Here is a 25,285-nt window from a genome sequence, read left to right on the forward strand (position 1 = left end):
TATCTCTCTATCTCTCTCTTCTCCTTCCCCCTCCCTCCCCTTTTCTTTCTCTCTCTCTCTTCATCTATCTCTCTATCTCTCTCATCTCGTTCCCCCTCCCTCCCCTTTTCTTTCCCTCTCTCTCTTTCTACCCCCCTGCCTCTCCTCCCTCCCTCTCTCTCCCCCCATGCCTCTCTACCCTCCCTCTACCCCCTGCCTCTCCCCCATCCCTCCCTCTCCCCCTCTGACTCCCAGGGGAGTAGATGTGTCAGGGGGAACCAGTGTTTCTGGAGATAATGTTTCCCTTCTGTCCAGATACACCATCACCTCAGGCACCTAGAAATCAGGGTACTGCAAACACACACACGCACAAAACAAAAACAAATGTTATACTCAATTTCATATGTGTACTATTTGACCCTGTATATGATATGTGTACTATTTGACCCTGTATATGATATGTGTACTATTTGACCCTGTATATGATATGTGTACTATTTGACCCTGTATATGATATGTGTACTATTTGACCCTGTATATGATATGTATACTATTTGACCCTGTATATGATATGTGTACTATTTGACCTTGTATATGATATGTGTACTATTTGACCCTGTATATGATATGTGTACTATTTGACCCTGTATATGATATGTGTACTATTTGACCCGGTATATGATATGTGTACTATTTGACCTTGTATATGATATGTGTACTATTTGACCTTGTATATGATATGTGTACTATTTGACCCTGTATATGATATGTGTACTATTTGACCCTGTATATGAGATGTGTACTATTTGACCCTGTATATGATATGTGTACTATTTGACCCTGTATATGATATACCCTCCTGGTAGGTAGAGGTACGTGTTCAATAGCGTTTCATGGACTGAACCCTCCTGGTAGGTAGAGGTACGTGTTCAATAGCGTTTCATGGACTGAACCCTCCTGGTAGGTAGAGGTACGTGTTCAATAGCGTTTCATGGACTGAACCCTCCTGGTAGGTAGGGGTCTGTGTTCAATAGCGTTTCATGGACTGAACCCTCCTGGTAGGTAGGGGTATGTGTTCAATAGCGTTTCATGGACTGAACCCTCCTGGTAGGTAGGGGTCTGTGTTCAATAGCGTTTCATGGACTGAACCCTCCTGGTAGGTAGAGGTACGTGTTCAATAGCGTTTCATGGACTGAACCCTCCTGGTAGGTAGAGGTCACGTGTTCAATAGCTTTCATGGACTGAACCCTCCTGGTAGGTAGGGGTATGTGTTCAATAGCGTTTCATGGACTGAACCCTCCTGGTAGGTAGAGGTACGTGTTCAATAGCGTTTCATGGGCTGAACCCTCCTGGTAGGTAGAGGTATGTGTTCAATAGCGTTTCATGGACTGAACCCTCCTGGTAGGAAGTGGTATGTGTTCAATAGCGTTTCATGGACTGAACCCTCCTGGTAGGTAGAGGTACGTGTTCAATAGAGTTTCATGGACTGAACCCTCCTGGTAGGTAGAGGTATGTGTTCAATAGCGTTTCTTGGACTGAACCCTCCTGGTAGGTAGAGGTACGTGTTCAATAGAGTTTCATGGACTGAACCCTCCTGGTAGGAAGTGGTATGTGTTCAATAGCGTTTCATGGACTGAACCCTCCTGGTAGGTAGAGGTACTTGTTCAATAGCGTTTCATGGACTGAACCCTCCTGGTAGGTAGAGGTATGTGTTCAATAGCGTTTTATGGACTGAACCCTCCTGGTAGGTAGAGGTACGTGTTCAATAGCGTTTCATGGACTGAACCCTCCTTGTAGGTAGAGGTACGTGTTCAATAGCGTTTCATGGACTGAACCCTCCTGGTAGGTAGAGGTACGTGTTCAATAGCGTTTCATGGACTGAACCCTCCTGGTAGGTAGGGGTATGTGTTCAATAGCGTTTCATGGACTGAACCCTCCTGGTAGGTAGGGGTCTGTGTTCAATAGCGTTTCATGGACTGAACCCTCCTGGTAGGTAGAGGTACGTGTTCAATAGCGTTTCATGGACTGAACCCTCCTGGTAGGTAGAGGTCACGTGTTCAATAGCTTTCATGGACTGAACCCTCCTGGTAGGTAGGGGTATGTGTTCAATAGTGTTTCATGGACTGAACCCTCCTGGTAGGTAGAGGTACGTGTTCAATAGCTTTCATGGACTGAACCCTCCTGGTAGGTAGAGGTACGTGTTCAATAGCGTTTCATGGACTGAACCCTCCTGGTAGGTAGAGGTACGTGTTCAATAGAGTTTCATGGACTGAACCCTCCTGGTAGGTAGAGGTACGTGTTCAATAGAGTTTCATGGACTGAACCCTCCTGGTAGGTAGAGGTATGTGTTCAATAGTGTTTCATGGACTGAACCCTCCTGGTAGGTAGAGGTATGTGTTCAATAGCGTTTCATGGACTGAACCCTCCTGGTAGGTAGATGTATGTGTTCAATAGAGTTTCATGGACTGAACCCTCCTGGTAGGTAGAGGTATGTGTTCAATAGTGTTTCATGGACTGAACCCTCCTGGTAGGTAGAGGTATGTGTTCAATAGCGTTTCATGGACTGAACCCTCCTGGTAGGTAGATGTATGTGTTCAATAGAGTTTCATGGACTGAACCCTCCTGGTAGGTAGAGGTATGTGTTCAATAGAGTTTCATGGACTGAACCCTCCTGGTAGGTAGAGGTATGTGTTCAATAGCGTTTCTTGGACTGAACCCTCCTGGTAGGTAGAGGTACGTGTTCAATAGAGTTTCATGGACTGAACCCTCCTGGTAGGAAGGGGTATGTGTTCAATAGCGTTTCATGGACTGAACCCTCCTGGTAGGTAGAGGTACTTGTTCAATAGCGTTTCATGGACTGAACCCTCCTGGTAGGTAGAGGTATGTGTTCAATAGCGTTTTATGGACTGAACCCTCCTGGTAGGTAGAGGTACGTGTTCAATAGCGTTTCATGGACTGAACCCTCCTTGTAGGTAGAGGTACGTGTTCAATAGCGTTTCATGGACTGAACCCTCCTGGTAGGTAGAGGTACGTGTTCAATAGCGTTTCATGGACTGAACCCTCCTGGTAGGTAGGGGTATGTGTTCAATAGCGTTTCATGGACTGAACCCTCCTGGTAGGTAGGGGTCTGTGTTCAATAGCGTTTCATGGACTGAACCCTCCTGGTAGGTAGAGGTACGTGTTCAATAGCGTTTCATGGACTGAACCCTCCTGGTAGGTAGAGGTCACGTGTTCAATAGCTTTCATGGACTGAACCCTCCTGGTAGGTAGGGGTATGTGTTCAATAGTGTTTCATGGACTGAACCCTCCTGGTAGGTAGAGGTACGTGTTCAATAGCTTTCATGGACTGAACCCTCCTGGTAGGTAGAGGTACGTGTTCAATAGCGTTTCATGGACTGAACCCTCCTGGTAGGTAGAGGTACGTGTTCAATAGAGTTTCATGGACTGAACCCTCCTGGTAGGTAGAGGTACGTGTTCAATAGAGTTTCATGGACTGAACCCTCCTGGTAGGTAGAGGTATGTGTTCAATAGTGTTTCATGGACTGAACCCTCCTGGTAGGTAGAGGTATGTGTTCAATAGCGTTTCATGGACTGAACCCTCCTGGTAGGTAGATGTATGTGTTCAATAGAGTTTCATGGACTGAACCCTCCTGGTAGGTAGAGGTATGTGTTCAATAGCGTTTCATGGACTGAACCCTCCTGGTAGGTATAGGTATGTCTGAAGGGAAATTGTTTAAATAGGAGTGAGTGGCAGGTTGCCTGGCGTTTAAGAGCGTTGGGCCAATAACCGGAAGGTTTCTGGTTCTAAATCTCGCTTAATCTTGTTTTTATTTTTGGTTTGAACCCTATCCCAAACCTTAACCACAAACCCTTAACCTAACCATAACCCTACCCTTAACCTTATCCCCAACTTTAACCACAAACCCTTAACCTAACCATAACCCTACCCTTAACCTTATCCCCAACTTTAACCACAAACCCTTAACCTAACCCTAACCCTACCCTTAACACTATCCCAAACCTTAACCACAAACCCTTAACCCAACCCTAACCCTACCCTTAACACTATCCCAAACCATAACCATAACTACAAACCCTTAACCCTACCCTTATCCCTATACCAAACATTAACAACAAACCCTTAACTTCTTATGGCTGCAGGGGCAGTATTGAGTAGCTTGGATGAATGGTGCACAGAGGTGCCCAGAGTAAACGACCTGCTCCTCAGTCATAGTTGCTAATATATGCATATTATTATTAGTATTGGATAGAAAACACTCTGAAGTTTCTAAACTGTTTGTATTATGTTTCTGAGTATAACAGAACTCATATGGCAGGCAAAAACCTGAGAAAAAATCCAAACAGGAAGTGGAAATTCTGAGGCTGGTGGATTTTCAACCAAGCTCCCATTGAAATCCCAGCGAGATATGGATGAGTCAACAGTCAGTAGAACTTTGTCTGATGACTCTACTGTGAAGGGGGGCCGGATGAGAGGAGAATTAGTCACCACTGCCATGAGGTGACCATGCTTTCACCATGCACGTTCACATGAGGAGGACCTCCGTTCCACCGCTCATCTGAAGTCAATGTAATTCTCCGGTTGGAACGTTATTCAAGATGTATGTTAACAACATTCTAAAGATTGATTCAATACATCGTTTGACATGTTTCTACTGACTGTTACGGAACTTTTGGACATTTCGTCACGTTTTAGTGAACGCGCTTTGTGACTTTGGAATTGTTTACCAAACGCGCTAACCAAAGTAGCTAATTGGACATAAATAACGGACATTATCAAACAAATCAAGCATTTATTGTGGACCTGGAATTCCTGGGAGTGCATTCTGATGAAGATCATCAAAGGTAAGGGAATATTTATCATGTAATTTCTGGTTTCTGTTGACTCCAACATGGCGGCTAATTTGACTATAGTTCTGAGCGCCGTCTCAGATTATTGCATGGTTTGCTTTTTCCGTAAAGCTTTTTTGAAATCGGACACAGCGGTTGCATTAAGGAGAGGTATATCTATAATTCCATGTGTATAACTTGTATTATCGTCTACATTTATGATGAGTATTTCTGTTGAATCGATGTGGCTATGCACTATCACTGGATGTTTTTGGAACTAGTGAATGTAACACGCCAATGTAAACTCAGATTTTTTTATATAAATATGAACTTTATCAAACAATACATACATGTAATGTGTAACATGAAGTCCTATGAGTGTCATCTGATGAAGATCATCAAAGGTTAGTGATTAATTTGATCTCTATTTCTGCTTTTTGTGACTGCTATCTTTGGCTGGAAAAATGGCTGTGCTTATTCTGTGGCTTGGCGGTGACCTAACATAATCGTTTGTGGTGCTTTCGCTGAAAAGCATATATGAAATCGGACACTTTGGTGCGATTAACAACAAGATTACCTTTAAAATGATATAAGACACATGAATGTCTGAGGAATTTTAATTATGAGATTTCTGTTGTTTTGAATTTGGCGCCCTGCACTTTCACTGGCTGTTGTCATATCATCCCGTTACCGGGATTACTACAGTATTACAGTTAAGATATATACTACAGTAATACAGTTAAGATATATACTACAGTATTACAGTTAATATATATACTACAGTATTACAGTTAAGATATATACAACAGTATTACAGTTAAGATATATAGTACAGTATTACAGTTAAGATATATACTACAGTATTACAGTTAAGATATATACTACAGTATTACAGTTAATATATATACTACAGTATTACAGTTAAGATATATACTACAGTATTACAGTTAAGATATATACTACAGTATTACAGTTAATATATATACTACAGTATTACAGTTAAGATATATACTACAGTATTACAGTTAAGATATATACAACAGTATTACAGTTAAGATACATACTACAGTATTACAGTTAAGATATATACTACAGTACTACAGATAAGATATATACTACATTATTACAGATAAGATATATAGTACAGTATTACAGTTACGATACATACTACAGAATTACAGTTAAGATATATACGACAGTATTACAGTTAATATATATACTACAGTATTACAGATAATATATATACTACAGTATTACAGTTAATATATATACTACAGTACTACAGCTAAGATATATATACTACAGTATTACAGTTAAGATATATACTACAGTATTACAGTTAAGATATATACTACAGTACTACAGATAAGATATATACTACAGTATTACAGTTAAGATATATACTACAGTACTACAGATAAGATATATACTACAGTATTACAGTTAAGATATATACTACAGTATTACAGTTAAGATATATACTACAGTATTACAGTTAAGATATATACTACATTATTACAGATAAGATACATAGTACAGTATTACAGTTAATATATATACTACAGTATTACAGTTAATATATATACTACAGTACTACAGTTACGATACATACTACAGTATTACAGTTAATATATACTACAGTATTACAGTTAAGATATATACTACAGTACTACAGTTAAGATATATACTACAGTACTACAGTTACACACACACACACACACACACACACACACACACACACACACACACACACACACACACACACACACACACACACACACACACACACACACACACACACACACACACACACACACACACACAGAGAGAGAGACACCGGGTGACATCAGTGAGACATAGGGGGGGTTTTATTAGCCAACTAATGTGTGTGTGTGTGTGTGTGTGTGTGTGTGTGTGTGTGTGTGTGTGGAGTCAGGGGCCAGTCTGTTTATATCAGCTCCATTCATCTCACACAGGAGACTGCTGCTGACACTCTGAAACTAGACAGAGGTCAAGAGAGGTCTGTGAGATTGTGTGAGCTGTATATTAACTGAGGCGCTGCTGTATGGGGAGGTAATTGTATTGGATACAGCGATAATTGGCGGGCAAATTTGGTCTGGAATTAAAATACACACACACACACACACACTCCCTACACTCATACAGAAATTGAATTTAATTGAGAGAGAGAAAGAGAGAGAAAGAGAGAAAGAAAGAGAGAGAGAGAGAGAGAGAGAGAGAGAGAGAGAGAGAGAGAGAGAGAAAGAGAGAGAAAGAGAGAAAGAAAGAGAGAGAGAGAGAGAGTTGGAAATGAATAGTGAACTTTGAATTAGCCCATACAGTCCTATATTAATCAGTCAGCCCTTACAGAAACATTAGGATTCAATTAAAAGATCCCAAATACTCTCAGACAGAATAAGAAGTACATTAAAACTACACTAATATACTAATACAGTCAGAGCACCACCGCCTTATTGGAAGCCTTGTCTTGAAGAGAGTGTGTGTGTGTGTGTGTGTGTGTGTGTGTGTGTGTGTGTGTGTGTGTGTGTGTGTGTGTGTGTGTGTGTGTGTGTGGGTGTGTAGACCTTGGTGTTGAAGACCATTTCCTCCCCCCCAGATGAATACTTTAAAGTTCCACTTAAAACAACTCATATATCATTAGTGAACATCCATGTTGTAAAAGACTGGATAGATAGAGAGGAGAGGAGGGAGGGAGGGAGGAGGGAGGGAGGGGGAGAGACAGGTTAGAGGAGAGGAGAGACAGGTTAGAGGAGAGACAGGTTAGAGGAGAGAGAGACGGGTTAGAGGAGAGGAGAGACAGGTTAGAGGAGAGAGAGACAGGTTAGAGGAGAGAGACAGGTTAGAGGAGAGAGACAGGTTAGAGGAGAGAGACAGGTTAGAGGAGGGAGAGACGGGTTAGAGGAGGGGGAGACAGGTTAGAGGAGGGGGAGACAGGTTAGAGGAGAGAGAGACAGGTTAGAGGAGAGGAGACGCCGTCGTTTGGCCACTCCAGGTGTGTGTGTGTGTGGCGAGAAGATTGCCTAGATGTGTGTGTGTTGAGGAGGAGGTCTACTTTAGGTGGATTTATCGAGCCAATTAAAGGTAAGGTCACCCCCCAGTACAGCTTTAATATTAATGCTCCGTTTATCGGCCAACTTGGTACCTAGATCTCCCTTCAGCGATGTGATACGGCCTTTATGAGTAGCTGGATGGAATCAGGTAAGGGTTTCTGTCAAAAGATATTGCCTATTTGGCCTGAGGGTATGTTTTTTCCCTGGACCTAATAATATATGATTTCTTGGCAAAAATGCTTTGCTTTGTCATTTACCCATTTAATTTCCAGATCGTTTTCCCGTTTTCTCGGTTTGGGGGCGCCGTTCACCGCGTTCTGCTGAGTTTTGAAAGCCCCTTTAGTCCCACTCCTGCCTGTAACTGCGCCCAATCAGAATAAAGGGACTCGCTGTTAAACAGGAGCCTCATCCAATCACAGTTGATCTGGGCGAGGCAGACGGCTCGTGAATGGAACTTTTAGTTTAGTCTGTTTTCAGCCTGAGAAGAGACCTGGGCTCAGACTGACAGAGGATCTGTACCGGGGGAAAACGGACTCTTACAATTCGAGAAAGTCAATTTTATTATCTAAAATTCATTTTTTTCCTGTTTAGGTATTTCAGTTGAAAAGACCGTGGTCCGGTTCCCGTCTAGCGGACGGAGGCAGGTGTTCGGTTCGCGCTCTCCGCGCGGCTCGAGATGTTCTGAAAGGAGCGCGAGACGCCCGCTCTCCAACCGTCGCTTCGCTACTTGTTGTTCAAAGTAACTTTTCTGGATAAAAACCCCTGAACAAATAACCGATTTGTTATGTATATATTTATATATATATTGTAAGGTTGTTTTAGGAAGAAGCGAAGACACTGTGGCGTTTTATCGGAACATTTCCAGCTGCCTTGTCGACTTGTTATAGATGTAAATCAGGAGGTTCACAGCCGAAACTGTGTCGCAGTGTGTTGTCCCTGTGCTAAGCTAAACGCTGTGTGTGTTTCGGTTGTTTTCATACGGACTGACAAGCCTACTCACAACTGAACTGCTCCGTTTCACCTGGTTTTGTTGGAGAAATTCGGGATTGAATGTAACTAACGGAAGGTGTGTTTCTTGTTGTTAACCTGTTGGCCGGTTCCTGCCTGCGTTGTAACCCGAGACAAGCGGCAAGCCCCAGCGGACCGGAAAGAGAGGGAGGGAGAGAGAGGTGGAGAGTTACCGCTGCATTTATCCTCTCTGGCTACATTTCACCCCAGTGAATGGTTAATTAATAGTTAACCTGAATATTTAACTAGAGGTTTTCTGAAGCCCAACGTGTTACTTCATAACAAACTTGGACTCGGTTTCGGGAGCCAGTAACAGCGCCCTGCACCCAGACTAACTGGTGCATTTCGCCTGGATCGATAGCAAACGGTTAACACATATTTCGAAATCACACAATAAGCAAGCCCGAATGGATAATTTATGCGCTTTATTGCCCGCCATTAATTCCGTCTAAACACCCACATGATCTGCTAGACAAATCCCCGCTGAAGACATCACAACAAGCAGGGATTTATCGGGGCCGTAGCCCGACTTGCTGATATAATCGGATCAATCTAAATCCCACTCTCTCAGATGTATTAATTCTGCTCCTGCAGGATCACTGGTCATGAACATGAGACATCACCGGAGACAGAAACCTACCGAGCCCCGGAGAGGCGAGGGGGAGGACTTGTTTAAAGGCAAACCGAGAGGCCAAGCTGCCAGGACTGGGAAGGAGCTGTTCGTGTCACCGGTTGAGTTGTTGATCAGCCCGGGCACCACGGGACACGAGGGAATTGTCACCGGTGACGGTGGGAGGGACTCTGATTCAGCGACCCACGGGGAGGAGACACCCACCCCAGAGCGCCTGTTAGCCGGCCAGTCCTCCAGGGGGAAGCCGGTGAAGAAGACGCAATGTGGAGCAGCTGGAAGCCCTTCATCTCACATGTCTCTCTCTTCTCCTCCTCTCCGTTTCCCTCGCGCTCAGCGCACCGGAGGAGGCTCCAACAACATTAAAGCGCAACCGGAGACTACTTCCATTAACCCAACCAAACCCACCCGTGGAGTCCCCGTGGATCACCTCTCTAACACGAAGCCTCTCCATTCTAATGGAATTACGCGCATCGGTCGCGCCGCCGTGGGAGCTGTTCCGCCCGGGGCGACATGGATCACGATGCCGCCCAGGGTGACCCGCGGCCCAACAGAGAGAGGGATGAAGCTGGGACTGTGGAGCTTCAGCTGGTGGTCTCTCTTCCTGCTCCTCCTCAGCGGATGGATACACATGTTGAATGCACAAGGTAAGAGCTGTTTATGATACTTCTTCTCATCTCTTCTTCTCCCTCTTCTGGTCTGGTGTCAGTGATGTTGTCTATCCTGGTCTGTTGTCAGTGATGTTGTCTATCCTGGTCTGGTGTCAGTGATGTTGTCTATCCTGGTCTGGTGTCAGTGATGTTGTCTATCCTGGTCGTGGTTCCCTCCTTCTGTATTAGACACGATTCCATCCTTAATAATGCTTTATGTGTTGCTAAGTCTGATCCAGCGCCTTCCCTCTGGACGCAGGTACAGACTACTTAAGGTTAAAACAAATAGGGCCAAAGACTCTTTTATTCCCGAATGCAATTCTGCAACTTAACAAATGTTGGACTAATTGGACTTAGCACTACGCTATGAATCAGCACTTCCCTGCCTATTGCCTTGTACAAATCCTCTGCTATTTATTGTAGATTTTTAGATGGTAAATGTTTTATGACTGCTGCAAGATGTCTCTTTGAGGACATTCAAGTTTTCTGAATATGAATATGAATCTGAATATGAATCTGAATATGAATCTGAATATGAATCTGAATATGAGTATGAATCTGAATATGAATCTGAATATGAGTATGAATCTGAATATGAATCTGAATATGAATCTGAATATGAATCTGAATATGAATCTGAATATGAGTATGAATCTGAATATGAATATGAATCTGAATATGAATCTGAATCTGAGTATGAATCTGAATCTGAGTATGAATATGAATCTGAATATGAATCTGAATCTGAATCTGAATCTGAATATGAATCTGAATCTGTTTGGACATGACTCTATTTCTGATAGTGGTTTAGTTGATTTACATCCACGTGTTGAATAGCCATAAGATACTGAATTACAAGGATTCTCTGTCTGCTGTGGTCGGTGTTGGTAGCCTGTATATCAGCCTGCAGACTGTCTGCTGTGGGTCGGTGTTGGTAGCCTGTATGTCAGTCTGCAGACTGTCTGCTGTGGTCGGTGTTGGTAGCCTGTATGTCAGTCTGCAGACTGTCTGCTGTGGGTCGGTGTTGGTAGCCTGTATGTCAGTCTGCAGACTGTCTGCTGTGGGTCGGTGTTGGTAGCCTGTATGTCAGTCTGCAGACTGTCTGCTGTGGGTCGGTGTTGGTAGCCTGTACGTCAGTCTGCAGACTGTCTGCTGTGGGTCGGTGTTGGTAGCCTGTACGTCAGTCTGCAGACTGTCTGCTGTGGGTCGGTGTTGGTAGCCTGTATGTCAGCCTGCAGACTGTCTGCTGTGGGTCGGTGTTGGTAGCCTGTATATCAACCTGCAGACTGTCTGCTGTGGGTCGTGTTGGTAGCCTGTACGTCAACCTGCAGACTGTCTGCTGTGGGTCAGTGTTGGTAGCCTGTACGTCAACCTGCAGACTGTCTGCTGTGGGTCGGTGTTGGTAGCCTGTATATCAACCTGCAGACTGTCTGCTGTGGGTCGTGTTGGTAGCCTGTACGTCAACCTGCAGACTGTCTGCTGTGGTCGGTGTTGGTAGCCTGTACGCCAGCCTGCAGACTGTCTGCTGTGGGTCGGTGTTGGTAGCCTGTATGCCAGCCTGCAGACTGTCTGCTGTGGGTCGTGTTGGTAGCCTGTATGCCATCCTGCAGACTGTCTGCTGTGGGTCGTGTTGGTAGCCTGTACGCCAGCCTGCAGACTGTCTGCTGTGGGTCGTGTTGGTAGCCTGTATGCCAGCCTGCAGACTGTCTGCTGTGGTCGGTGTTGGTAGCCTCCACGCCAGCCTGCAGACTTTCTGCTGTGGGTCGGTGTTGGTAGCCTGTATGTCAACCTGCAGACTGTCTGCTGTGGGTCGGTGTAGTATATAGAATGGCCAAGGTTATAGATGTGTAGTATATAGAATGGCCAAGGTAAGGTTATAGATGTGTAGTATATAGAATGGCCAAGGTAAGGTTATAGATGTGTAGTATATAGAATGGCCAAGGTAAGGTTATAGATGTGTAGTATATAGAATGGCCAAGGTAAGGTTATATAGATGTGTAGTATATAGAATGGCCAAGGTAAGGTTATAGATGTGTAGTATATAGAAGGTAAGATTAAAGACTGCTGCTGCTTCTCTCTCTGGGCTGATGTTCAGTCTGTAGGCTAATCTGGACTAGCAGGGTCTCACCGGTCACCTCTAGAGATGCATCCATCCATAATATGTTGCTGTTGTTCTAGTTGTTCAGATTGATATGCTGCTCTGTATTCAGTCCATTAATAATACTACTGCTGTAGACACACACACATGTACACACACACACACACACACACACACACACACACACACACACACACACACACACACACACACACACACACACACACACACACACACACACACACACACACACACACACACACACACACACACACTCACACAAACGCACACACACAGGGTCAGGTTATGGAAATGAGTTGGACTAATCTGCAATATGGATTCAGTTTAAGTGCTGGTTGGAATGGAGAGCTGTTTGTTCCGTGGCTGTAGGCTGTACTAGAAATATATTTGAGAGTGGTGAGGTGGTGTAAGGTGTGTGTGTGTGTAGGCTGTTGTTGTTTATGGTAATCAGTGGATCGACCACCTGTCTGTCAGTGTGTGTGTGTGTGTGTGTTTGTGTGTGTGAGTATGTGTGCGTGTGTGTATCAGTGTGTGTGTGTGTGTCTACAGTCCCATAACATCGATAATCCCCTACTCAGTCAATGACCTGCTTACTGTGCTTCCCTTCAACACACACACACACACACACACACACACACACACACACACACACACACACACACACACCCTCCTTCGCTGTGGTATGAATTAAACACCCCTCTAGTTATATTCAAACCGTTTTACAGTGATCTGACACCCGTGACAGCGTGTGTGTCCGTGCACAGTGTGTGTCTGTTTCTGTGCCTACGTCTGTGTGTGTGTGTGTGTGAGTGTTTGGTGTAAGTGAGTGTGTGAGAGTCTGTGTATGAGTGTGTGTGTGTGAGTGTGTGAGTGATTGGTGTATATGTGTGTGTGTGTGTGTGTGTGTGTGTGGGAGTCTGTATGAGTGTGTGTGTGTGTGAGAGTCTGTGTGTGAGAGAGAGTCTCTGTGTGTCTGTGTGTGTGTATGAGTGTGTGAGTGATTGGTGTATATGTGTGTGTGTGTGAGAGAGTCTGTGTGTGTATATGAGTGTGTGAGTGATTGGTGTATATGTGTGTGTGTGTGAGAGAGTCTGTGTGTGTCTGTGTGTGTGTGAGAGAGTCTCTGTGTGTCTGTGTGTGTGTGAGAGAGTCTCTGTGTGTCTGTGTGTGTGTGTGTACAGCCAGGTCAGTATTTGACATCCATCCATGTCTGTGTACGTCAGGAGATGACGTGGAAACCGGCCATTAGGGGCTACAGTGATGCTGTTAAAGGACAGTTTCAGTTTTACCAGGGTGTTGTGGGGCGCCGTGTTGCACTGCAGCGACAGGAAGTGTTTTTGATATTTTGCTTTTAAGCCCAAACATTAACCCTCATTCAGAGTTAATGACTCACCTTAACCATTCAGAGTTAATGTCTAACCTTAACCATTCAGAGTTAATGTCTAACCTTAACCATTCAGAGTTAATGACTCACCTTAACCATTCAGAGTTAATGACTCACCTTAACCATTCAGAGTTAATGACTCACCTTAACCATTCAGAGTTAATGACTCACCTTAACCATTCAGAGTTAATGACTAACCTTAACCATTCAGAGTTAATGACTCACCTTAACCATTCAGAGTTAATGACTCACCTTAACCATTCAGAGTTACTGACTCACCTTAACCATTCAGAGTTACTGACTCACCTTAACCATTCAGAGTTAATGTCTAACCTGAACCATTCAGAGTTAATGACTCACCTTAACCATTCAGAGTTAATGACTCACCTTAACCATTCAGAGTTAATGACTCACCTTAACCATTCAGAGTTAATGACTCACCTTAACCATTCAGAGTTAATGACTCACCTTAACCATTCAGAGTTAATGACTCACCTTAACCATTCAGAGTTAATGACTCACCTTAACCATTCAGAGTTAATGACTCACCTTAACCATTCAGAGTTAATGACTGAACTTAACCTTAAACACTTCGAAATTTGACGTTTGAGAAACATGGGTGAACTTCTAATTGTGACCTGAGACTGTGAGAGCTTATTGGTGTGTGAGTGTGTGTGAGAGAGAGGCTGTGTGTTTGTGTGTGTGTGTGTGTGTGTGTGTGTGTGTGTGTCCTGTCCTGTCCTGTTCTGTCCTGTCCTGTCCTGTCCTGTCCTGTTCTGTTCTGTCCTGTTCTGTCCTGTCCTGTCCTGTCCTGTCCTGTTCTGTCCTGTTCTGTCCTGTTCTGTCCTGTTCTGTCCTGTCCTGTCCTGTTCTGTTCTGTCCTGTCCTGTCCTGTCCTGTTCTGTCCTGTCCTGTCCTGTCCTGTTCTGTTCTGTCCTGTTCTGTCCTGTTCTGTCCTGTCCTGTCCTGTCCTGTTCTGTCCTGTCCTGTCCTGTCCTGTTCTGTCCTGTTCTGTCCTGTCCTGTCCTGTCCTGTCCTGGTCTGTCCTGTCCTGTCCTGTTCTGTTCTGTCCTGTCCTGTTCTGTTCTGTCCTGTCCTGTTCTGTCTTGTTCTGTTCTGTCCTGTCCTGTCCTGTTCTGTCCTGTCCTGTTCTGTCTTGTTCTGTTCTGTTCTGTTCTGTCCTGTTCTGTTCTGTCCTGTTCTGTTCTGTCCTGTTCTGTTCTGTTCTGTCCTGTTCTGTCCTGTCCTGTCCTGTCCTGTTCTGTCCTGTTCTGTCCTGTTCTGTCCTGTTCTGTCCTGTTCTGTCCTGTTCTGTCCTGTTCTGTTCTGTCCTGTTCTGTTCTATCCTGTCCTGTCCTGTCCTGTCCTGTCCTGTCCTGTCCTGTCCTGTTCTGTCCTGTCCTGTTCTGTCCTGTTCTGTCCTGTTCTGTCCTGTTCTGTCCTGTTCTGTCCTGTTCTGTCCTGTTCTGTCCTGTTCTGTTCTGTCCTGGTCTGTCCTGTTCTGGCCTGTCCTGTTCTGTCCTGTTCTGGTCTGTCCTGTCCTGTTCTGTCCTGTTCTGTCCTGTTCTGTTCTGTTCTGTCCTGTTCTGTCCTGTTCTGTTCTGTCCTGTCCTGGTCTGTCCTGTTCTGTTCTGTCCTGGTCTGTCCTGTTCTGGCCTGTCCTGTCCTGTCCTGTTCTGGCCTGTTCTGGCCTGTCCTGTCCTGTTCTGGCCTGTCCTGTCCTGTCCTGGCTGCGTGTGTCTGTGTGAGTGTGTACCTCCATCCTGTGCCAGCCAAGCCTGGGGTGTGATCCTGGACGGTATTGATCCGATCAGCTACGCCAGCCGTCCAATCGAAACCCTTAAATTGGTCTGGCGTTGAGTAGAGTTGACCCATCCTCTCCTCTTCCCTTTCATCTGACTCTTATTATGATGTTGACCCCTCTTTCTCCACGGACAGTCAATGTGTCACCCCTCCTCACCCTCCTCCTCCCCATCCTCTCTCTCCCCCTCCTCCCCCTCTCTCCACACCCTTCTCCCCCTCCTCCCCCTCTCTCCACACCCTTCTCCCCCTCCTCCCCCTCTCTCCACACCCTTCTCCCCCTCCTCCCCCTCTCTCCACACCCTTCTCCCCCTCCTCCCCCTCTCTCCACACCCTTCTCCCCCTCCTCCCCCTCTCTCCACACCCTTCTCCCCCTCCTCCCCCTCTCTCCACACCCTTCTCCCCCTCCTCCCCCTCTCTCCACACCCTTCTCCCCCTCCTCCCCCTCTCTCCACACCCTTCTCCCCCTCCTCCCCCTCTCTCCACACCCTTCTCCCCCTCCTCCCCCTCTCTCCACACCCTTCTCCCCCTCCTCCCCCTCTCTCCACACCCTTCTCCCCCTCCTCCCCCTCTCTCCACACCCTTCTCCCCCTCCTCCCCCTCTCTCCACACCCTTCTCCCCCTCCTCCCCCTCTCTCCACACCCTTCTCCCCCTCCTCCCCCTCTCTCCACACCCTTCTCCCCCTCCTCCCCCTCTCTCCACACCCTTCTCCCCCTCCTCCCCCTCTCTCCTCACCCTTCTCCCCCTCCTCCCCCTCTCTCCTCACCCTTCTCCCCCTCCTCCCCCTCTCTCCTCACCCTTCTCCCGTCACCCTCGTCCCTGCCTCATAAATGTGTCCGTTTATACGAGGCTATGTGGATTCTGGCAGGAGATTTAATAAGCACATCCATCTTTCAGTTGAGAGCTGGAGAGACTGACAGGGAGGTTTACAACCCTCTCCTCTCTGCTTTAGTCTACAGTCAGTCAGTCAGTCAGTCAGTCAGTCAGGAGGTTTACAACCCCCTCCTCTCTGCTTTAGTCTACAGTCAGTCAGTCAGTCAGTCAGTCAGTCAGTAGGTGTACAACCCTCTCCTCTCTGCTGTAGTCTACAGTCAGTCACTCAGTTAGTCACTCAGTCAGTCAGTCAGTCACTCAGTCAGTAGGTTTACAACCCTCTCCTCTCTGCTGCAGTCTACAGTCACTCAGTCAGTCACTCAGTCAGTCAGGTTTACAAACCTCTCCTCTCTGCTTTAGTCTACAGTCACTCAGTCAGTCACTCAGTCAGTCAGGTTTACAAACCTCTCCTCTCTGCTTTAGTCTACAGTCACTCAGTCACTCAGTAGGTTTACAACCCTCTCCTCTCTGCTTTAGTCTACAGTCACTCAGTCACTCAGTCAGTACGTTTACAGTCAGTCAGCTAGTCGGCAAGTCAGCCAGTCAATCGGCCAGTCGATCAGTCAGTCATCATCAACCTAGGTCTTTATCAGGTCAAAAAGTAATTTCAATAAGTGGAGCATAGATGACTTAGTTCTAGAACAGACTAGACTTCTGATAGATGACTTAGTTCTAGAACAGACTAGACTTCTGATAGATGACTTAGTTCTAGAACAGACCAGTCTTCTGATAGATGACTTAGTTCTAGAACAGACCAGTCTTCTGATAGATGACTTAGCTCTAGAACAGACCAGTCTTCTGATAGATGACTTAGCTCTAGAACAGACCAGTCTTCTGATAGATGACTTAGCTCTAGAACAGACCAGTCTTCTGATAGATGACTTAGCTCTAGAACAGACCAGTCTTCTGATAGATGACTTAGCTCTAGAACAGACCAGTCTTCTGATAGATGACTTAGCTCTAGAACAGACCAGTCTTCTGATTGATGACTTAGTTCTAGAACAGACCAGTCTTCTGATTGATGACTTAGTTCTAGAACAGACCAGACTTCTGATAGATGACTTAGTTCTAGAACAGACCAGACTTCTGATAGATGACTTAGTTCTAGAACAGACCAGTCTTCTGATAGATGACTTAGCTCTAGAACAGACCAGTCTTCTGATAGATGACTTAGTTCTAGAACAGACCAGTCTTCTGATAGATGACTTAGTTCTAGAACAGACCAGTCTTCTGATAGATGACTTAGTTCTAGAACAGACCAGTCTTCTGATTGATGACTTAGTTCTAGAACAGACCAGTCTTCTGATTGATGACTTAGTTCTAGAACAGACCAGTCTTCTGATAGATGACTTAGTTCTAGAACAGACCAGTCTTCTGATAGATGACTTAGTTCTAGAACAGACCAGCCTTCTGATAGATGACTTAGTTCTAGAACAGACCAGTCTTCTGATTGATGACTTAGCTCTAGAACAGACCAGTCTTCTGATTGATGACTTAGTTCTAGAACAGACCAGACTTCTGATAGATGACTTAGTTCTAGAACAGACCAGTCTTCTGATTGATGACTTAGTTCTAGAACAGACCAGTCTTCTGATAGATGACTTAGTTCTAGAACAGACCAGCCTTCTGATAGATTACTTAGTTCTAGAACAGACCAGTCTTCTTGGGTCTCCCGATCGTGGCCGGCTGGGATGGAACCCGGGTCTGTAGTGACGCCTCTAGCACTGTGATGCAGGGCCTTAGACCGCTGCACCCGGGTCTGTAGTGACTCCTCTAGCACTGTGATGCAGGGCCTTAGACTGCTGAACCAGGGTCTGTAGTGACGCCTCTAGCACTGTGATGCAGGGCCTTAGACCACTGAACCAGGGTCTGTAGTGACGCCTCTAACACTGTGATGCAGTGCCTTAGACCACTGAACCAGGGTCTGTAGTGACGCCTCTAGCACTGTGATGCAGGGCCTTAGACCGCTGAACCAGGGTCTGTAGTGACTCCTCTAGCACTGTGATGCAGGGCCTTAGACCGCTGAACCAGGGTCTGTAGTGACGCCTCTAGCACTGTGATGCAGTGCCTTAGACCGCTGAACCAGGGTCTGTAGTGACGCCTCTAGCACTGTGATGCAGGGCCTTAGACCGCTGAACCAGGGTCTGTAGTGACGCCTCTAGCACTGAGATGCAGGGCCTTAGACCGCTGAACCAGGGTCTGTAGTGACTCCTCTAGCACTGAGAGGTAGTGCCTTAGACCGCTGAACCAGGGTCTGTAGTGACGCCTCTAGCACTGTGATGCAGTGCCTTAGACCGCTGAACCAGGGTCTGTAGTGACGCCTCTAGCACTGTGATGCAGGGCCTTAGACCGCTGAACCAGGGTCTGTAGTGACGCCTCTAGCACTGAGATGCAGTGTCTTAGACCGCTGAACCAGGGTCTGTAGTGACGCCTCTAGCACTGAGATGCAGTGCCTTAGACCGCTGAACCAGGGTCTGTAGTGACGCCTCTAGCACTGTGATGCAGGGCCTTAGACCGCTGAACCAGGGTCTGTAGTGACTCCTCTAGCACTGTGATGCAGTGCCTTAGACCGCTGAACCAGGGTCTGTAGTGACGCCTCTAGCACTGTGATGCAGTGCCTTAGACCGCTGAACCAGGGTCTGTAGTGACTCCTCTAGCACTGTGATGCAGTGCCTTAGACCGCTGAACCAGGGTCTGTAGTGACGCCTCTAGCACTGTGATGCAGGGCCTTAGACCGCTGAACCAGGGTCTGTAGTGACGCCTCTAGCACTGTGATGCAGGGCCTTAGACCGCTGAACCAGGGTCTGTAGTGACTCCTCTAGCACTGTGATGCAGTGCCTTAGACCGCTGCACCCGGGTCTGTAGTGACGCCTCTAGCACTGAGAGGTAGTGCCTTAGACCGCTGAACCAGGGTCTGTAGTGACGCCTCTAGCACTGAGAGGTAGTGCCTTAGACCACTGAACCAGGGTCTGTAGTGACGCCTCTAGCACTGTGATGCAGGGCCTTAGACCGCTGAACCAGGGTCTGTAGTGACGCCTCTACCACTATGATGCAGGGCCTTAGACCGCTACACCAGGGTCTGTAGTGACTCCTCTAGCACTGTGATGCAGGGCCTTAGACCGCTACACCAGGGTCTGTAGTGACTCTTCTAGCACTGTGATGCAGGGCCTTAGACCGCTGCACCCGGGTCTGTAGTGACGCCTCTAGCACTGAGATGCAGGGCCTTAGACCGCTGAACCAGGGTCTGTAGTGACGCCTCTAGCACTGTGATGCAGGGCCTTAGACCGCTGCACCACTTGGGAGGCTCCTACTTTTAGACTTTTACTCAAGTAGTTTCACTTTTACTTGAGTCATTTTCTATTAAGGTATCTTTACTTTTACTATAGTATGGGTTTCCACTGTCTACTGGTCATTAGAACCATTAGAATCATTAGAACCATTAGAATGAACTCAGGACCATGCACGGTGTAGAGTTCATATTGACCCATAGAAACACTACAGACTAATCAATCACTGATCAGATGATGGCCAGGTCTTTGAATTGTCAGGATTTAGAGCTCTGGGCCGGACATGGAGACAAAAAATACACACGGGCCACTTCTGTCGCATGTGGGAGAGAGAGGGAGAGAGGGAGAGAGGGAGAGGGAGAGAGAGAGAGAGAGAGAGAGAGAGAGAGAGAGAGAGAGAGAGAGAGAGAGAGAGAGAGAGAGAGAGAGAGAGAGAGAGAGAGAGAGAGAGAGAGAGAGAGAGAGAGAGAGAGAGAGAGAGAGAGAGAGAGAGAGAGAGAGAGAGAGAGAGAGAGAGAGAGAGAGAGAGAGAGAGAGAGAGAGAGAGAGAGAGAGAGAGAGAGAGAGAGAGAGAGAGAGAGAGAGAGAGAGAGAGAGAGAGAGAGAGAGAGAGAGAGAGTCTGTGTGTTCATGAATGATGAGACACTAGAACAGTCATCTATTTGATTAGAACTATCTCAGTTCACTGATAGATGACTGTAGACTACAGCAGAGAGTTGTAAACCTACTGACTGACTGACTGTGTGTATTTATTATGGATCCTCATTAGTTCCTGCCAAGATATTAGCTACTCTTCCTGGGGTTTATTATGGATCCCCATTAGTTCCTGCCAAGGCAGCAGCTACTCTTCCTGGGGTTTATTATGGATCCTCATTAGTTCCTGCCAAGGCAGCAGCTACTCTTCCTGGGGTTTATTATGGATCCCCATTAGTTCCTGCCAAGGCAGCAGCTACTCTTCCTGGGGTTTATTATGGATCCTCATTAGTTCCTGCCAAGGCAGCAGCTACTCTTCCTGGGGTTTATTATGGATCCTCATTAGTTCCTGCCAAGGCAGCAGCTACTCTTCCTGGGGTTTATTATGGATCCCCATTAGTTCCTGCCAAGGCAGTAGCTACTCTTCCTGGGGTTTATTATGGATCCCCATTAGTTCCTGCCAAGGCAGTAGCTACTCTTCCTGGGGTTTATTATGGATCCCCATTAGTTCCTGCCAAGGCAGTAGCTACTCTTCCTGGGGTTTATTATGGATCCCCATTAGTTCCTGCCAAGGCAGCAGCTACTCTTCCTGGGGTTTATTATGGATCCCCATTAGTTCCTGCCAAGGCAGTAGCTACTCTTCCTGGGGTTTATTATGGATCCCCATTAGTTCCTGTCAAGGCAGTAGCTACTCTTCCTGGGGTTTATTATGGATCCCCATTAGTTCCTGCCAAGGCAGCAGCTACTCTTCCTGGGGTTTATTATGGATCCCCATTAGTTCCTGCCAAGGCAGCAGCTACTCTTCCTGGGGTTTATTATGGATCCTCATTAGTTCCTGCCAAGGCAGCAGCTACTCTTCCTGGGGTTTATTATGGATCCCCATTAGTTCCTGCTAAATGAAGTCAGTTATACCATTTTACTGTGTGTTACTGTGTGTATGTTACTGTGTGTATGTTACTGTGCGTATGTTACTGTGTGTATGTGTCTGTGCTTGTGTTTGTGTCTGTCCATAAGGTGCATTTTTATCTGTTTTTTAAATCAAATTTTACTGCTTGCAGGAGTTACTTGATGTGGAATAGAGTTCCATGTAGTCATGGATCTATGTAGTACTGTGCACCTCCCATAGTCTGTTCTGGACTTGGGGACTGTGAAGAGACCTCTGGTGGCATATCTTGTGGGGAATGCGTGGGTGTCTGAGCTGTGTGTCAGTAGTTCAGACAGACAGCTCGGTGCATTCAGCATGTCAATACCTCTCACTAATACAAGTAGTGATGAAGTCGATCTCTCCTCCACTTTGAGCCAGGAGAGATTGATATACATATCATTCATTTTAGCTCCCCATGTCATTTTTAAGATATTATTATTGTTATCTCTCTGTGTACATCCAAGGTGGTCCAGCCATCCTGCCCTGTTCTGAGCCAATTGCAATTGCAAGTCCCTCTTTGTGGCATCTTAGCTACTGTTGTATCAATATGTTTTGACCATGACAGTTTACAGTCCAGGGTAACTCCAAGCAGTTTAGTCTCCTCAACCTGCTCAATTTCCACATGATTTATTACAAGGTTTAGTTGAGGTTTAGGGTTTAGTGAATGATTTGTCCCAAATAAAATGCTTTTAGTTTTAGAAATATTTAGGACTAACTATTCCTTGCCACCCACTCTGAAACTAACTGTAGCTCTATGTTAAGTGTTGCAGTCATTTCAGTCGCTGTAGTAGCTGACGTGTACAGTGTTGAGTCATCCGCATACATAGACACACTGGCTTAACTCAAATGTCATTAGCATGTTGTTGGTAAAGATTGAAAAAAGTAGGTGCCAAACAGCTGCCCTGACTTCCTGATTCTAACTTGATTATGTTGTTCAGGCTTCCATTAAAGAACACCCTCTGTCTTCTGTTAGACAGGTAACTCTTTATCCACAATGTAGCAGGGGGTGTAAAGCCATACGTTTTTTTCAGCAGCAGACTACGATCGATAATGTCAAAAGCCGCACTGAAGTCTAACAAAACAGCCCCAACAATATTTTTATCATCAATTTCTCTCAGCCAATCATCAATCATTTATGTGTGAAATGGTGTGTGTGTGTGTGTGTGTGTGTGTGTGTGTGTGTGTCCATGTGAAGTGGTGTGTGTGCGTGTGTGTCCATGTGAAGGGGGGTGTGTGTGTGTGTGTGTGTGTGTCCATGTGAAGGGGTGTGTGTGTGTGTGTGTGTCCATGTGAAGTGGTGTGTGTGTGTGTGTGTGTCCATGTGAAGTGGTGTGTGTGTGTGTGTCCATGTGAACTGGTGTGTGTGTGTGTCCATGTGAAGTGGTGTGTGTGTCCATGTGAAGGGGTGTGTGTGTCCATGTGAAGGGGTGTGTGTGTGTGTGTGTCCATGTGAAGTGGTGTGTGTGTGTGTGTGGAGAAAGGGGGACGGAGAGTACTGCACCTGGCTCCCCTTCACTCCACAACAGTAGTCGTTGACGTGGAAACCAGGACTGTGTGTCCCATAGATAGAGAACGATGAAGAGAGGGAGAGGAAGAGAGAGAATGTTCAGGGTTATAGAAAATGCGGAGAGCTTTGAAATCAGAGCTGATGAGACATTGACACCCCTCTCTCTCCAGGGTGGTAGTCAGGTCACCCCCCCCCCCCCTCTCTCTCTCCAGGGTGGTAGTCAGGTCAGTCTTAGTGCAGTATGGGGCTGAGTCATTCAGCTACTGAAGGCCGTTGGGTCTGCTTTGTCTAGGTTCTATTGTCACACACACACACACACACACACACACACACACACACACACACACACACACACACACACACACACACACACACACACACACACACACACACACACACACACACACACACACACACACACACACACACACACATAGGGGCTTAGTGGTCCATTGTTGTCGGCCAGTCAAGTAGAATGGCCTGTTCTATTATATATGTGTGTGTCTGATCGAAGACTATGTATGTATGTATGTATGTATGTATGTATGTATGTATGTATGTATGTATGTATGTATGTATGTATGTATGTATGTATGTATGTATGTATGTATGTATGTATGTACCTCCTCATGCCTTTTGCACACATTGTATATAGATTCTCTTTTTTTCTTTTTTTCTACCATGTTATTGACTTGTTTATTGTTTACTCCATGTGTAACTCTGTGTTGTTGTCTGTTCACACTGCTATGCTTTATCTTGGCCAGGTCGCAGTTGCAAATGAGAACTTGTTTTCAACTAGCCTACCTGGTTAAATAAAGGTGAAATAAAAATAAAATAAAAAATGTATGTATGTATGTATGTACAGTGGAGAGAACAAGTATTTGAATCACTGCCGATTTTACAGGTTTTCCTACTTACAAAGCATGTAGAGGTCTGTAATTTTTATCATTGGTACACTTCAACTGTGAGAGACAGAATCTAAAACAAAAATCCAGAAAATCACATTGTATGATTTTTAAGTAATTAATTTGCATTTTATTGCATGACATAAGTATTTGATACATCAGAAAAGCAGAACTTAATATATTTGGTACAGAAACCAGGCAATTACAGAGATCATACGTTTCCTGTAGTTCTTGACCAGGTTTGCACACACTGCAGCAGGGATTTTGGCCCACTCCTCCATACAGACCTTCTCCAGATCCTTCAGGTTTCTGGGCTGTCGCTGGGACTTTCAGCTCCCTCCAAAGATGTTCTATTGGGTTCAGGTCTGGAGACTGGCTAGGCCCTAGCTGTGGTTTCTAGATCAGAGAGAGACAGGGTGGTCAACCCTCCTGGCTGTGGTTTCTAGACCAGAGAGAGACAGGGTGGTCAACCCTCCTGGCTGTGGTTTCTAGACCAGAGAGAGACAGGGTGGTCAACCCTCCTGGCTGTGGTTTCTAGACCAGAGAGAGACAGGGTGGTCAACCCTCCTGGCTGTGGTTTCTAGACCAGAGAGAGACAGGGTGGTCAACCCTCCTGGCTGTGTTTCTAGACCAGACACTCTCTCTCTGATCTGTAAACAGTAGAAACCAGGAAGATAGAGGTGGTCTCTACTGTACAGGGTCCCAGGTGTCTAGTGTCTACAGCTTAGGACAGTTGTTTGATCTAACACAGGTGTTGTGTGTCTGGGTGTGTGTGTGTGTGTCTGTGTCTGTGTCTGTCTGGGTGTGTGTGTGTGTGTCTGTGTCTGTGTGTGTGTGTGTGTGTGTGTGTGTGTGTGTCTGTGTCTGTGTCTGTGTCTGTGTCTGTGTCTGTGTCTGTGTGTGTGTTTAAACTCTCTGTAGACTGCTGAGTGGAGGCCTTTTGATCTATAGACGAGCTGTGTCTGTCTGTGTGTCTGTCTGTGTGTCTGTCTAGGTGAGTCTCCATTACATACTATCTCTCAAAGTATGTTGAGGATTTATCCTTTGATCTAATCCAGAAGTGTGTGTGACTATGTGTGTGTGTGTGTGTGTGTGTGTGTGTGTGTTTGTGTGAGGACTTGTAGCTCTCTGATCTGAGTCAGAGGTGGTTGTACCTCCCTGTCTCTCTCTGGTCTAGAAACCACAGCTAGGAGGATTGACCACCCTGTCTCTCTCTGGTCTATGAAGAGCTAGCCAGCAGTCAGAGGGGGCTGTACCTCTATGAAGAGCTAGCCAGCAGTCAGAGGGAATTTGTTTTCATTTTAGAAATGATAGAACAAAAAAATAAAGAAAATAAATGAAGGAGTCCAGGTGAAAGAGAGAGTCTGTCTGTCTCTCATTCTCTGTCTCTTTGTCTCTCTCTCTCTGTCTCTCTCTCTCTGTTTCTCTCTCTGTCTCTCTCTCTGTCTCTCTCTCTCTGTCTGTCTGTCTGTCTGTCTGTCTGTCTGTGTCTGTCTGTCTGTCTGTCTGTCTGTCTGTCTGTCTGTCTGTCTGTCTGTCTGTCTGTCTGTCTGTCTGTCTGTCTGTCTGTCTGTCTGTCTGTCTGTCTGTCTGTCTGTCTGTCTCTG

At 45.9% G+C, this 25,285-nt stretch overlaps 1 protein-coding gene across 1 annotated transcript in view; it reads left to right on the top strand.

Moving 5' to 3' along the window:
- Nucleotides 1-8,388: 8,388 nt before the first annotated feature.
- The window catches only part of LOC139547594 (protein sidekick-1-like), a 458,168-nt gene continuing 441,271 nt past the window's right edge, over nt 8,389-25,285 (top strand). Inside the window, exon 1 of the mRNA XM_071356530.1 lies at nt 8,389-10,181. Coding sequence (XP_071212631.1) covers nt 9,512-10,181 — 670 coding nt within the window. The 5' untranslated portion in view covers nt 8,389-9,511. The remainder of the gene's footprint in view (nt 10,182-25,285) is intronic.

Source organism: Salvelinus alpinus, chromosome 2 (genome assembly GCF_045679555.1).
Source record: "Salvelinus alpinus chromosome 2, SLU_Salpinus.1, whole genome shotgun sequence".
In the NCBI taxonomy this organism is placed as follows: Eukaryota; Metazoa; Chordata; class Actinopteri; order Salmoniformes; family Salmonidae; genus Salvelinus; species Salvelinus alpinus.